The 12,877-nt window shown below is 42.8% G+C and overlaps 1 protein-coding gene across 9 annotated transcripts in view; it reads left to right on the top strand.

Moving 5' to 3' along the window:
• The window catches only part of LOC126467597 (atlastin), a 151,982-nt gene that overhangs the window by 131,606 nt on the left and 7,499 nt on the right, over window positions 1-12,877 (top strand). For all 9 annotated transcript variants that reach the window (XM_050096482.1, XM_050096476.1, XM_050096479.1 and 6 more), the window contains one exon: window positions 1,284-1,422. In XM_050096482.1, coding sequence (XP_049952439.1) covers window positions 1,284-1,422 — 139 coding nt within the window. The remainder of the gene's footprint in view (window positions 1-1,283; window positions 1,423-12,877) is intronic.

Here is a 12,877-nt window from a genome sequence, read left to right as displayed (position 1 = left end):
ATGAGTGTCGTCTGTAGACCCCTGAAGGGCGTTCTGAACAGGGGTAATCTATAACTTCTGCCCAGCCATTTTTAAACCATGTGAATGATTCATAACACAGAGTATGCCTTAAGTGCTCATCACTGTAGGCTTACTGCATAATTTGTCACCTCTCTGTGAAGGTTTTCTTGAGTTTCATGCAAAATTTAATGCTGACATGTTGCTCTTCAACTCTGCCATCTCAAAATTTACAAACTGTAAGACACAACGTTCTACTCAATACAGCACTGAACAATAACTAACAGACATACAATAATGAAACTTCCAGCAGTTACACATTAAACATAGGCATGTGCAGGGATGCTAACTGTGGTTCGTTCCAACACACCATTGGTGTGAAATTATGAATGTTCTGGAATTTTTTGAACAGACCTTGTGTGTGACATTGGGGCAAAATATGTTGTATGTAGGAACGTGTTGTTTTCCTATGATGTTTGGCTCTGTTCTTGAATAGTTCTTATTATAAGTGTACTTGTTGCCAGTTGACGCCAAATGTTTCATTAAGTTCGACCTGGAATTGAAATTTATTTAGCTTGTCATTATTATTCTTGATAAATTGCTAGGCTGTGTCATCAAAGTAAAAGTACACATTTGCCACACACATCATTTCATCTCACGTGTTGTATTTGATGACTCAGTTGAATCCTTTCAGCAATTTCTTTGTTCTACCAGCATCTCCATAGAACAATGATGGATGCCTGATGTGCAGCTGACTTCCACTAAGGCATATTATTTGAACCACAGCTTACAGCAATATTTCTCGTACGGCCACTGTTTTACCGCCTTATATGTACATATTTTGGCAATTTTGCATGATGTATTTGTGGTATTATAATACACACTATGATTTCAGAAATAGCACTAGTGTAAGAAACTTAGTTCATATTTAGAATTAAATTAATAGTTCATGCTACAGTGTTCTGACAGATGCCACAAATTGACTTAACAGCTCTTTGGATGTGATCTTTTTTTGGCCACACATACAGACTCCATATGACTAGTATACCCATTACTCATCTTCTAAAAAACACCTAAAATAAATTGTAATTCTCTGTCAACCTTTCAGTATTTTAATAAAAAATGCTTCAGTAAAATTTTACTTAATTACCATAGCATGCCATCTGTATTTCTCACATGTTAAGGATATGCTATTTTTATACTGAACAGCATTTGAATCAGTGCAGGAAGGATTTACTTATTTTGTATAGTAATGATATGATACAAAATCTTTTTTCCCCTTCCAGATTTCAAAGAAACAACACCCAGAATTGCAGTCACTACGACAACACATAAGGTCGTGTTTTTCAGATATTTCATGCTTTCTTATGCCTCACCCAGGACTGAAAGTCGCCACACATCCTGAATTTGATGGTAAACTTTCAGGTGAGTTGTTATATGTAAACATATGATGTACAGCCAGTAGCAATAAAATAGTGATGTGATAGTAAGCATAACTGTGTCCATCTAATTGTATAGTAGTCCTTGACACATGTTTAGGTCCATAAATTAATGGGATTATTAACATCAGTGAAACATTTTTGAAGGAAAAAATACGTTAATAAAATTGTGAACCATGAGACAGTGATATGAACGCAAGAGAGACAATGAGTTGTAGGTGCTAAATACTGTGTTGTGTCCTGCCACTGCAACAGACAAAATATCAATAACAGTTGTGATGTCCTCATATGGTATAATGCTGGATGCATGTCTTCATATGGTAATGCTTGATGCACAACTACTTGGTGTACTATGGATAATGGTATAATGTACCCCAGGCAATATTTCCTGTAACTGCTCATGTTCTCTCTGTAGGTCAGCAATGAACCTTGCTGGCAGTGTTAGAACTTAAATCCAAATGCATATATATAAAGCACCAGCTAACAAATTGCATAATTATGTAGGCACAATATCTGCATGGTGCAAAATGAGTCAATTTACCCTAAACAATAAAAAGTGAGAGGTCCTCCACATCAGTAATAATTTAAAAATTAAAGGTTGTAGATATAATTAAGTACCAGGGGGTATTAATTACAAATAAGAAAACTGGAACTATTTCATAGAAAAGATCAATGGAAGGCTAATGAAATGCTGAATTTTATTGCTGGAACTCTTAGAAGAAGCAAACAGATGTACTAGAGAGACTATCTTCTTCTGGAGTATTTGGTTTGCAGTATGGGATTCATACTTGGTAGGATTTGTGGAGGACATAAAAAAAGCTCAAAAAAGGGCATCTTGTTTAATTTTATCACGAAATGGAGGAGACAGAGCCGAGTTGGGATGGCAGTCATTAAAACAAAAATAGTTTTTTGCTGCAGCGATATCTTTCCACAAAATTGCAATCGTCCCTTTCCTCGAAATGACCAGATTCTCAGAATCACTCTCCGTGTTAACCCGCAATTCATCTTTAAACAGAATAGTACCTCATCTTTAAACAGAATAATACTCAGATAAGATAACTGCTAAGTCGTGTAGTGTTTTGTTGAGAGAGTACTGTTTTTTGTGGCACACAGAGCCTGTAAACCTCTGTAAGCAAACTCCACAGGGTATGACAAGTAAATTTAGCTCTGAGACTATTGCAAAAAAATGGGAAAGATGCTGTATTGTTACTGTTTTCTGCATTACAGTCAAATGGTTTGTCCACCTCAAATCCTCTCCACAATGATGAGACAACACTACTACCACTTCACACTGAAAGGAGCTGGCATCTAATCTACTAAGTATTTTGTCGCACAAAATGTCATCCAGTTCACTGTGCTATATTGATTTCGTGCTACTATAGAACCGTCTTTAGATGCACAAACCAAGCTTTCAGAACCACTATACCCATGACATTAACCCACATGGATGTTGCCTGAGCAATCTCTGACATACCATTCATGTCAAAAGTTTCTACCAAGCAAAGTGGCGTATTGGTTAAGGCAATAGACTCGGATTTGGGAGCACCGGGGTTCAATTTCCCCTCCGGTCTTCAGGTTATATGTTTTCCATGGTTTTGCAAATCGAATTAGGCAGATACCAGTAGGTTTCTTTGCAACAAACATGACCAGTTTTCTTCCCCAATCTGAGCTTCAGTTGCATCTCACATGACTTCATTACTGGTGGAAATTATAGCCTAATCTTCCTTCTCCACATGTTGCTGCGTTGTCCCACCAAAATTTAGTCCACGTGGCATCTCCGCAACTTTAAAAAAACATTCGCTCATTCCTTCACTTATGGTCATGGTTGTAACACTTTTTGTGATAATTCTTCTCTCTTCAAAAGCTTTGGTTGTTTTAGGGCAATAAATATTTTATCGTCCTAGGTTGACAACTGTTTATCAAATTGAACAAGTGCTTCCAAGTTGTGTCTATAATATTTGTTAAATATTTTAATGAATTAATAGGTGGAGGGTGTGAATATGATTATTCTCACTGAAAATGAGTGTATTCGTTTGTAGTTTTGCAATAAAAGTCTGTCAGTTTGTCCAGCTTACTAGAGAGAAATTAACAGTTACCTTGCAAAATAACGCAGAAGACCACAAAATGAAATTATGACCTTCTTTTCGGTATTATTATATTCACAAGGATTATTGTACAATGCTTTAAAAAATCTGTTTCTTTTTTTTTTTTGGGGGGGGGGGGGGGGGGGGGGAATATTCTTAATCTACTTTTCAGGCGAAATTTTCTTCTTAATATAAATTTTATGCTTTGCACAGAATCACTGTTGTGCATATTTCATAAACTGTGCATTTTGTAATGAAGTATCACTTTTTAATCTTTCCTATCTTCACCGTGTCATTTTGTGTTCGCGAGTAAGAATGAAAATTTTACTTCCTTACCAAGATAAACAATTTTCCACTACAATAATGAAAATATATTTTCCATTGTTATAGGCCTTGAAATAGTAGTCCGCACCACATTCTCTCTCATTGACCATTTTGTTGGGTGCCACAAAGTGTGGTGTCGTGAATATGTACATGTGAAAAAGTAAAGGCCACATGCTGCTTATATGCAGTTACTATCAAATTCATGTCATTGTCTATCATTGCATAAGAGATCGTGAAAGTCACAGTAAAGGTATAAGTAGGCAGCCTGATAAATAAGTTATTCTCTGTTTTGAAAAACAAATAGTTACTACAAGAACAGATGAAAATTCACCAGGAAGTGGTGCATCCCACTGACTTAGTAAAATAATTAACCCATTGAATGCTGCCAGCATCTGACCTTGCCTGTTCTAGTAACAATCCATTTGTGAAGTAAAGAGCTCCTCAACTTTATGTGAAAGTTGTAAAATTCTCTCACACCCAGTCCTTCTTCTTCTTACTTTCCAAGATCTCTATGGTGCCAGCATTTTGCCTTCAGGATGGGCAGTCATTTTAACAGATAAATGTGTGACAATTTTTTACCCTGTTCCCTATTAAAAGCTGTCCAGCCATGTGAACCAGGGTTTTCTGTGTTAAGCAAATCCTACCTGTCTGCTTAAGAGAGATGATGTAACTGGTGGTTGAAGTATTAACCAATGAAGGCCTATCAGTGTAGCCCATAGTATGCACAACTGCGGTTCCCGTTTCTCGTCACCAGTGTGTCAATGCTAAACATAGGCTAAAGCAAATTGGCTTTAGACATGAGAAGTTCTCTGGCCAAGTTTTGAAGTTACTTCAGCTTATTGTAATGTACTTTGGGAAAAGATTATTGTTGATATAGATTCTACTGGCTTGCCTGACACCTGTGATTCAGGAAATAACAAAAAAGTGTTGCAGAAACACCAGTTGACAAAGGATTTCTGTTTGCATTGTTATTGTGGCCTTCCTTCAGAACCAGAAATTATTCCTCCTTGCAGGCCCAGGGGTTACAATAGGTTGAAGGTATTCCTGCACGTCATAAGAGGTGACTAAAAGGAGGCTCTCACCTTTCGGCCTTTGTGATGGTCCCCTGTAGGGTTTGACGTCCATTTTCCCAAAGAGCGAGCCAGTTGGGGAAGGGCGCCTTACATGGTGCATCGTGTCCATTATACATTGAGATCTTTAGCCCACTTTCTCATCGTGGCATTGCAGTCCCCCCTCATCCTCCACCTCTTCAGCGAGGACACCTTCCTGGGTGCATTTTCTTCCACCCACTATGCAGTGTTGTTTTCGGTGCCAACAAGGACCATGGAATTCTTTGTACCTCATATCCAGCACAGTAGCCAGTCCGTTTTGGGGGGGGGGGGGGACCGCCATGTAACCTGTTGGTTGTAGCCCCTGAACTATACAGGGATCGCTCTCCTGATGCCTGTCCTGTTAACTCCCCAGGTATGCCAAGGAGTAGATGCCTGTCACCATGGGGCATTGGTACTCCCGCCAGTGGCCATCCTGCTAGCTGGCCATTGCTGCAGCTGGGTGGCACCTGTGGGGAGGTCCCCTGGTCGGACTGGGTAGCATCAGGGTGAATGATGCGCGATGAAGTATACCACGTCATCACTTGCTGGTGATCAAACACCAGCAGTCTTTAAGTGTTCCAAGTCTCAGGACAATGCAAGGAAGTTTGGTCCTAAATTGTTCACCTCCCTGGCCACACCATGGGAGTAAAGCCAGGCTAAGGATGGCAGCGAACCTTATTCCTCCCGGTACCTCGTATGTAAGAGAGCTGATGGGAACTCCTTTGTCTTGATGAAGCCTCAGTTTTTTGTAGAGCATTTAGAGGACAAGTTTGGGGATGTGGAGGGCTTGTCCAAAATGCGGTCAGGGTCAGTCTCGATAAAAACATCATCCTCCGCCCACCCATAGGTATTACTCACTTGTGACGAGCTGGGGGGTGATTCTGTTACCGTTGTGCCTCATAAGAGCTTAAATATTGTCCAGGGTATTATATTCCACAGGGACCTTCTTTTGCAGTCTGACGACGAGCTGCGCACCAACTTAGATTGACATGGAGTTCATTTCGTCTGGTACATCCATCAGGGTTCGAGGGATAATAGGGTTGCCACTGGTGCCTTCATCTAGGCCTTCGAGGGTGACACATTACCCGAGAAGGTCAGGGTGATGGTCTACCGCTGTGATGTCAAGCCATATATCTCTCCCCAATGCGGTGCTTTAAGTGCTGGAAGTTCGGCCATATGTCTTCCCGCTGTACTTCCAACATTACATGTCGTGATTGTGGACATCCATCCCATTTCAATACTCCTTGTACCCTGCCTCCCATCTGTGTCAACTGCGGAGAGCATCATTCCCCTTACTCACTCGCTCACCAGACTGCAGAATTTTACAGCGAGAAAGGAAAATCATGGAATACAAGACCCTGGACCAACTGACCTACACTGACACCAAGAGGAAAATTGAGCGCCTACACCCTGTGGCTATGACCTCTTATGCCACTACTACAAGAACAGTTGTAGCCCCATCAGTTCCACGAGTTCCAGTCAGCTCTCAGAGCTGGAAGACTACACCTGCTCCCTTGATGATGGGGGGCACTTCCCTCCCTGTTGCTCCCGCACCACCTACCTCGGGAACACTGTCATCCCAACCATCGGGGACACCAGTCCCCACTTCTCAGCTGGAGAAGTGTAAGTCTTCTCCAGCTCCTCTCGCTAGGAAGGGGTCCCTTGGGTCACCCCTTCCCAGGTTTCTGCTAGTGGGAAACATGACACCCACCAGTGGCTAAAGAGCTCAAAAGCAGCTGGTCGTAGGTCATCACGCTCATTCTCAGTCTCGGAGACTGAGCCAGTGAAGTCCTCCCAGACAGGGAAACCCAAGGAGCTGCAACAGAAATTCAGAAAGGAAACCCCCAAGACCAAGGGAATTGCAGTGGCACCCACACCACCACTGTCTATAAGCTCTGCGTCTGAGGATGAGGTGAAGATTCTGGCATCTGCTGATGACCTAGATCTCGCCAGACCCTCAGACACAATACATATAGCCTGTTCAGGAAATAAGTCTGTGGCAGCAGGTGACCCTGAGGCGTCGACTACCTCATTGAGTGTTTCATGCCTTCCCTGTCTCATGATCATGTCATCTGCCAGTGGAATTGCGGCGGTTTTTCCACCACCTGGCTGAGCTATGGCAACCGTTAAGCTTTACACCTGCTTTCAGTATTGCTCTCCAGGAAACATGGTTCCCGGCAATACGGACCCCTACCCTTCGTGGCTACAGGGGATATTACGAGAACCATGGCAAATATAATAATATAATAGTGTGTCAGGTGGACTTGGCGTCTATGTCCTGAACTCGGTATGCAGTGAGCCTGTGCCCCATCGAACCCCTCTTGAAACTGACTGCAACGTATCTCTCTCTCTCTCTCTCTCTCTCTCTCTCTCTCTCTCTCTCTCTCTCCAGGTGCTGTGGTACCCCTGAACGTATTCGCTGCACTGATTGATAAACTCCTTAAACCTTTCCTGCTTTTGGGAGATTTTAATGCCCATAACCTCTTGTGGGGTAGCCCCATGCCTACTGGCAGTGGCAGAGATGTCGAAAATTTACTGTCCCACTCAAACTCTGCCTCCTAAATATTGGGGCTGCCACACATTTCAGTGTGACTCATGGTAGTTACTCGACCGTTGGTACATCAATTTGCAGCCCAGGACTCCTCCCATCTATCCACTGGAGAGCACATGATGACCTGTGTGGTAGTGACCACTGCCCCATATTCCTGTCACTGCCCCGGCATCATGCCCATGGATGCCTACCCAGATTGGCCTTAAACAAGGCAGACTGAGTAGCCTTCACCTCTGCTGTCATCGTTGAATCTCCCCCACATGATGCCATCAATGTTGTGATTGAGCAGGTCACTACAGCGATAATTTCTGCGGCGGAAAACACGATACCTCGTTCTCTAGGGTGCCCCCAGCGAAAGACAGTCCCTTGGTGGTTGCCAGAAGTCATTGAGGCAATTATAGTGTGTCTGTGAGCTCTGCAGCGACATAAGCAGCACCCTTCCCTAAAACACCTAATAGCCTTTAAGCAGCTCCGCACCTGCATTCGGCTGCTTATAAAACTGCGGAAACAGGAGTTTTGGGAGAGGTATGTGTTTACCATTGGGTGCTATATGACACCTTCCCAAGTCTGGATGAAGATCAGATGTCTCTTTGGCTACCAGACCCCAACAGGTGTCCCTGGCATTAACATCAATGGCATGCTATGTACCGATGCAAACACGATTGCCAAGCACTATGCTAGAGCCTCTGTGTCGGAGAACTACACCCAAGCCTTTCGCGCCCTCAAACGGAGGATGGAAAGGAAAGTCCTCTTGTTCACTACACGCCATAGTGAACCCTATAACACCCCATTTACAGAGTGTGAGCTCCTCAGTGCCCTTACACATTGCCCTGACAGTTCCTGGGCCGGATCGGATCCACAGTCAGATGATTTAACATCTCTCGTCGGACTACAAGTGATATCTCCTCATCATCTTCGACCGGATCTGGTTCGATTGTGTCTTTCCATCGCAATGGTGGGAGAGCACAGTCATTCTGGTGGTAAAACCCTGTGAAAATCCGCTTGATGTGAATGGTTATTGGTGCACCAGCCTCACCAATGTGCTCTGTAAGACGCTGGAACGTATGGTGTGTCGGCGGTTGGGTTGGCTTGTGGAGTCACATGGCCTACTGGCTCCATGTCAGGGCAGCTTCCACCAGGGTCTCAGACACCCGCTACTGATTTTTATCCAGAATTTCCTGTACCTCTATACTTCCCTTGTACAAATTGGTGCCTCCCATAGTTCCCCCCATATCCAGGAGAATGGGGTCCCGCAGGGCCCTGTATTGAGTGTATAACTATTTTTTAGTGGCCATTAATGGTCTAGCAGCAGCTGTAGGGCCATCTGTCTCACCACGTCTGTATGCAGATGACTTCTGCATTATGTACTGCCGCACCAGTAGTGGTGTTGCTGAGCAGCGCCTACAGGAAGCCATCCACAAGGCGCAGTCATGGGCTCTCGCTCGCTGCTTCCAGTTTTTGGCAGCTAAGTCGTGTGTCGTGCAGTTCTGTCAGCGCTGTACTGTTCATCCAGAACCTGAACTTATCTTAGTGATGATCCATTCACTGTAGTGGAGACATATTGATTCTTAGGGCTGGTTTTTGATGCGTGATTGACTTGGCTGCCTCACCTTTGTCAGCTTAAGGGGGAGTGCTTGCAGCACCTAAGTGCTCTCCGCTGCCTGAGCAACCCCAACTGGGGTGCAAATGACCCTACGCTGCTGCACCCTTGTTCAATCCCGCCTTGACCATGGGAGTCCGATTTACAATTCGGTGGCACCCTCAGCATAGCGTTAACTCGACCCAGTGCAGCACTGTGGTGTTCGCCTAGCGACGGGAGGTTTTAGAACGAGTGCAGTGACCAGTGTCCTTGTGAAGGCTGGAGTCCCTCCATTGTGGATCAGACGTGCGCAACTGCTCGCCAGTTATGTTGCACACATTTATAGTTCTCCTGAGCGTCCGAATTACTGTCTCCTTTTTCCCACCTGCGGCAGTTCGTCTCCCACATCGGCGGCCCAGGTCAGGGCTCACGATTGCGGTTCGCGTGCGATCCCTTCTCTCCGAACTGGGGTCTTTCCCTTTACCATCTCCCCTCCAGGTCCATTCACGTACATCTCCATGGCGTACACCTCAGCCGAAGTTTCGTCTGGACCTTTTGCATGGTCTTAAGGACTCCATTAACCCCGCCACTGTCCGCTGTCATTTCCTCTTGATTCTTGACATGTTCCGGGGATCGAGTGAAGAAACGCTTGAACATCATTTATCTAAGAAAAGTGACTGCCTGAGTGTAAAATGATTTTCATTCTAATATCAAACATCCCCACCAGAATATAAACCCAATTTATCCACGCAATATAGCTATTTTTTATATATCATTACTTGAGTTAGTTGGACACCGTGTCACACTCGTTAATGATTACAAACTTGATTCTTGACCTTGTAAAATGTTTTCTGTGGAAGTACAGATGTACGTCTGGATGCTTTGTCCTCAAATGATAGCAGTCTGTAAACACCAGCTTTGTTGTGCTTTGACTGTTGCTGTATATCACGTCGTACATTCATTGACAGAGATCAGTTGCAGCTGCTGAAGCCAGAGTGCTTGCTGCTCTGTCAAAGTCACTGCCATGTATTCTGCATCTGCCTTAAAAAATGCTACATCTCACTATTTACTTGAATTTCAAGCAGGACTGCTTTTTCTGGAACCAAAAAATGCCTTTGTCACAGAAACATAGTTGTAGATGTGTAGTCCATTGAAGACACTTTGAAACTCCTTTCATAAGAAACAAATGTTGGTTTCCTAGAACATTGCAACGTTGGCTTGTTTGCAGCGTACGGAATTTGGATTTTGTCACTTGCACAAGATATGAAAGACACTCTATTACTTGTCTGAACGGTATGTTGCTATTTCTTCCAGTAGGGCTTTTTAACAGATTTTGCATTCACTTCAGTGGGAGTTCTCACAGGTCCGATATTTGACATTAAAAGTAATCTAATACTTCACTGATTTATTTCCTTTATGTTTCATGAGTCTTATAATTTTCATGTCAACATATTGCTTCACTTTATCAAAACCTTTCATGCGAATTTTCTCTTCATCTTTTTTTTTACTTTCTAGTTTGTTGTGTTGTTGTGGTCTTCAGTCCTGCGACTGGTTTGATGCAGCTCTCCATGCTACTCTATCCTGTGCAAGCTTCTTCATCTCCCAGTACCTACTGCAACCTACATCCTTCTGAATCTGTTTAGTGTATTCATCTCTTGGTATCCCTCTACAATTTTTACCCTCCAAGCTTTCCTCCAATACTAAATTGGTGATCCCTTGATGCCTCAGAACATGTCCTACCAACCGATCCCTGCTTCTGGTCAAGTTGTGCCACAAACTCCTCTTCTCCCAATCCTATTCAATACCTCCTCATTAGTTATGTGATCCACCCATCTAATCCTCAGCATTCTTCTGTAGCACCACATTTTGACAGCTTCTATTCTCTTCTTGTCCAAACTGTTTATCGTCCATGTTTCGCTTCTATACATGGCTACACTCCATACAAATACTTTCAGAAATGACTTCCTGACACTTAAATCTATACTTGATGTTAACAAATTTCTCTTCTTCAGAAACGCTTTTCTTATCATTGCCAGTCTACATTTTATATCCTCTCTACTTTGACCATCAAGAGTTATTTTGCTCCCCAAATCGCATAACTCCTTTACTACTTTAAGTGTCTCATTTCCTAATCTAATTCCCTCAGCATCACCCGACTTAATTCGACTATATTCCATTATCCTCGTTTTGCTTTTGTTGTTGTTCATCTTATATCCTCCTTTCAAGACACTGTCCATTCCGTTCAACTGCTCTTCCAAGTCCTTTGCTGTCTCTGACATAATTACAATGTCATCGGCAAACCTCTAAGTTTTTATTTCTTCTCCATGGATTTTAATGCCTACTCCGAACTTTTCTTTTGTTTCCTTTCTGCTTGCTCAATATACAGATTGAATAGCATCGGGGAGAGGCTACAAGCCTGTCTCACTCCCTTCCCAACCACTGCTTCCCTTTCATGTCCCTCGACTTTTATAACTGCCATCTGGTTTCTGTACAAATTGTAAATAGCCTTTCGCTCCCTGTATTTTCCCCCTGCCACCTTCAGAATTTGAAAGAAAGTATTCCAGTGAACATTGTCGAACGCTTTTCCTAAGTCTACAAATGCTAGAAACGTAAGTTTGCCTTTCCTTAATCTTTCTTCTAAGATAAGGAGGTCAGTATTGCCTCACGTGTTCCAACATTTCTACGGAATACAAACTGATCTTCCCCGAGGTCAGCTTCTATCAGTTTTTCCATTCGTCTGTAAAGAATTCGCGTTAGTATTTTGCAGCTGTGACTTATTAAATTTATAGTTCGGTAATTTTCACATCTGTCAATACCTGTTTTCTTTGGGATTGGAATTATTATATTCTTCTTGAAGTCTGAGGGTATTTCGCCTGTCTCATACATCTTGCTCACCAGATGGTAGAGTTTTGTCACAGCTGGCTCTCCCAAGGCTATCAGTAGTTCTAATGGAATGTTGTCTACTCCTGGGGCCTTGTTTCAACGTAGGTCTTTCAGTGCTCTGTCAAACTCTTCACGCAGTATCATATCTCTCATTTCATCTTCATCTACATCCTCTTCCATTTCCATAATATTGTTCTCAAGAACATCGCCCTGTATAGACCCTCTATATACTCCTTCCACCTTTGTGCTTTCCCTTCTTTACTTAGAACTGGGTTTCCATCTGAGCTCTTGATATTCATGCAAATGGCTCTCTTTTTCTCCAAAGGTCTCTTTAATTTTCCTGTAGGCTGTATCTATCTTTCCCCTCGTGAAATAAGCCGCTACATCCTTACATTTATCATCTAGCCATCCCTGCTTAGCCATTTTGCATCTCCTGTCGATCTCATTTTTGAGACATTTGTATTCCTTTTTGCCTGCTTCATTTACTGTATTTTTATATTTTCTCCTTTCATCAATTAAATTCAGTATCTCTTCTGTTACTCAAGGATTTCTACTAGCCCTCGTCTTTTTACCTACTTGATCCTCTGCTGCCTTCACTACTTCATCCCTCAAAGCTACCCATGCTTCTTCTACTGTATTTCTTTCCCCCATTCCTGTCAATTGTTCCCTTATGCTGTCCCTGAAACTCTGTACAACCTCTGGTTTACTCAGTTTATCCAGGTCCCATCTCCTTAAATTCCCACCATTTTGCAGTTTCTTCAGTTTTAATCTACAGTTCATAACCAATAGATTATGGCCAGAGTCCACATCTTTCCCTGGAAATGTCTTACAATTTAAAACCTGGTTCCTAAATCTCTGTCTTACCATTATACAATCTATCTGAAACCTTCTAGTATCTCCAGGGTTCTTTCATGTATACAACCTTCTTT

The sequence above is a fragment of the Schistocerca serialis genome, chromosome 1 (assembly GCF_023864345.2).
Source record: "Schistocerca serialis cubense isolate TAMUIC-IGC-003099 chromosome 1, iqSchSeri2.2, whole genome shotgun sequence".
In the NCBI taxonomy this organism is placed as follows: Eukaryota; Metazoa; Arthropoda; class Insecta; order Orthoptera; family Acrididae; genus Schistocerca; species Schistocerca serialis.
This window is presented reverse-complemented; position numbering and strand designations above follow the sequence as displayed.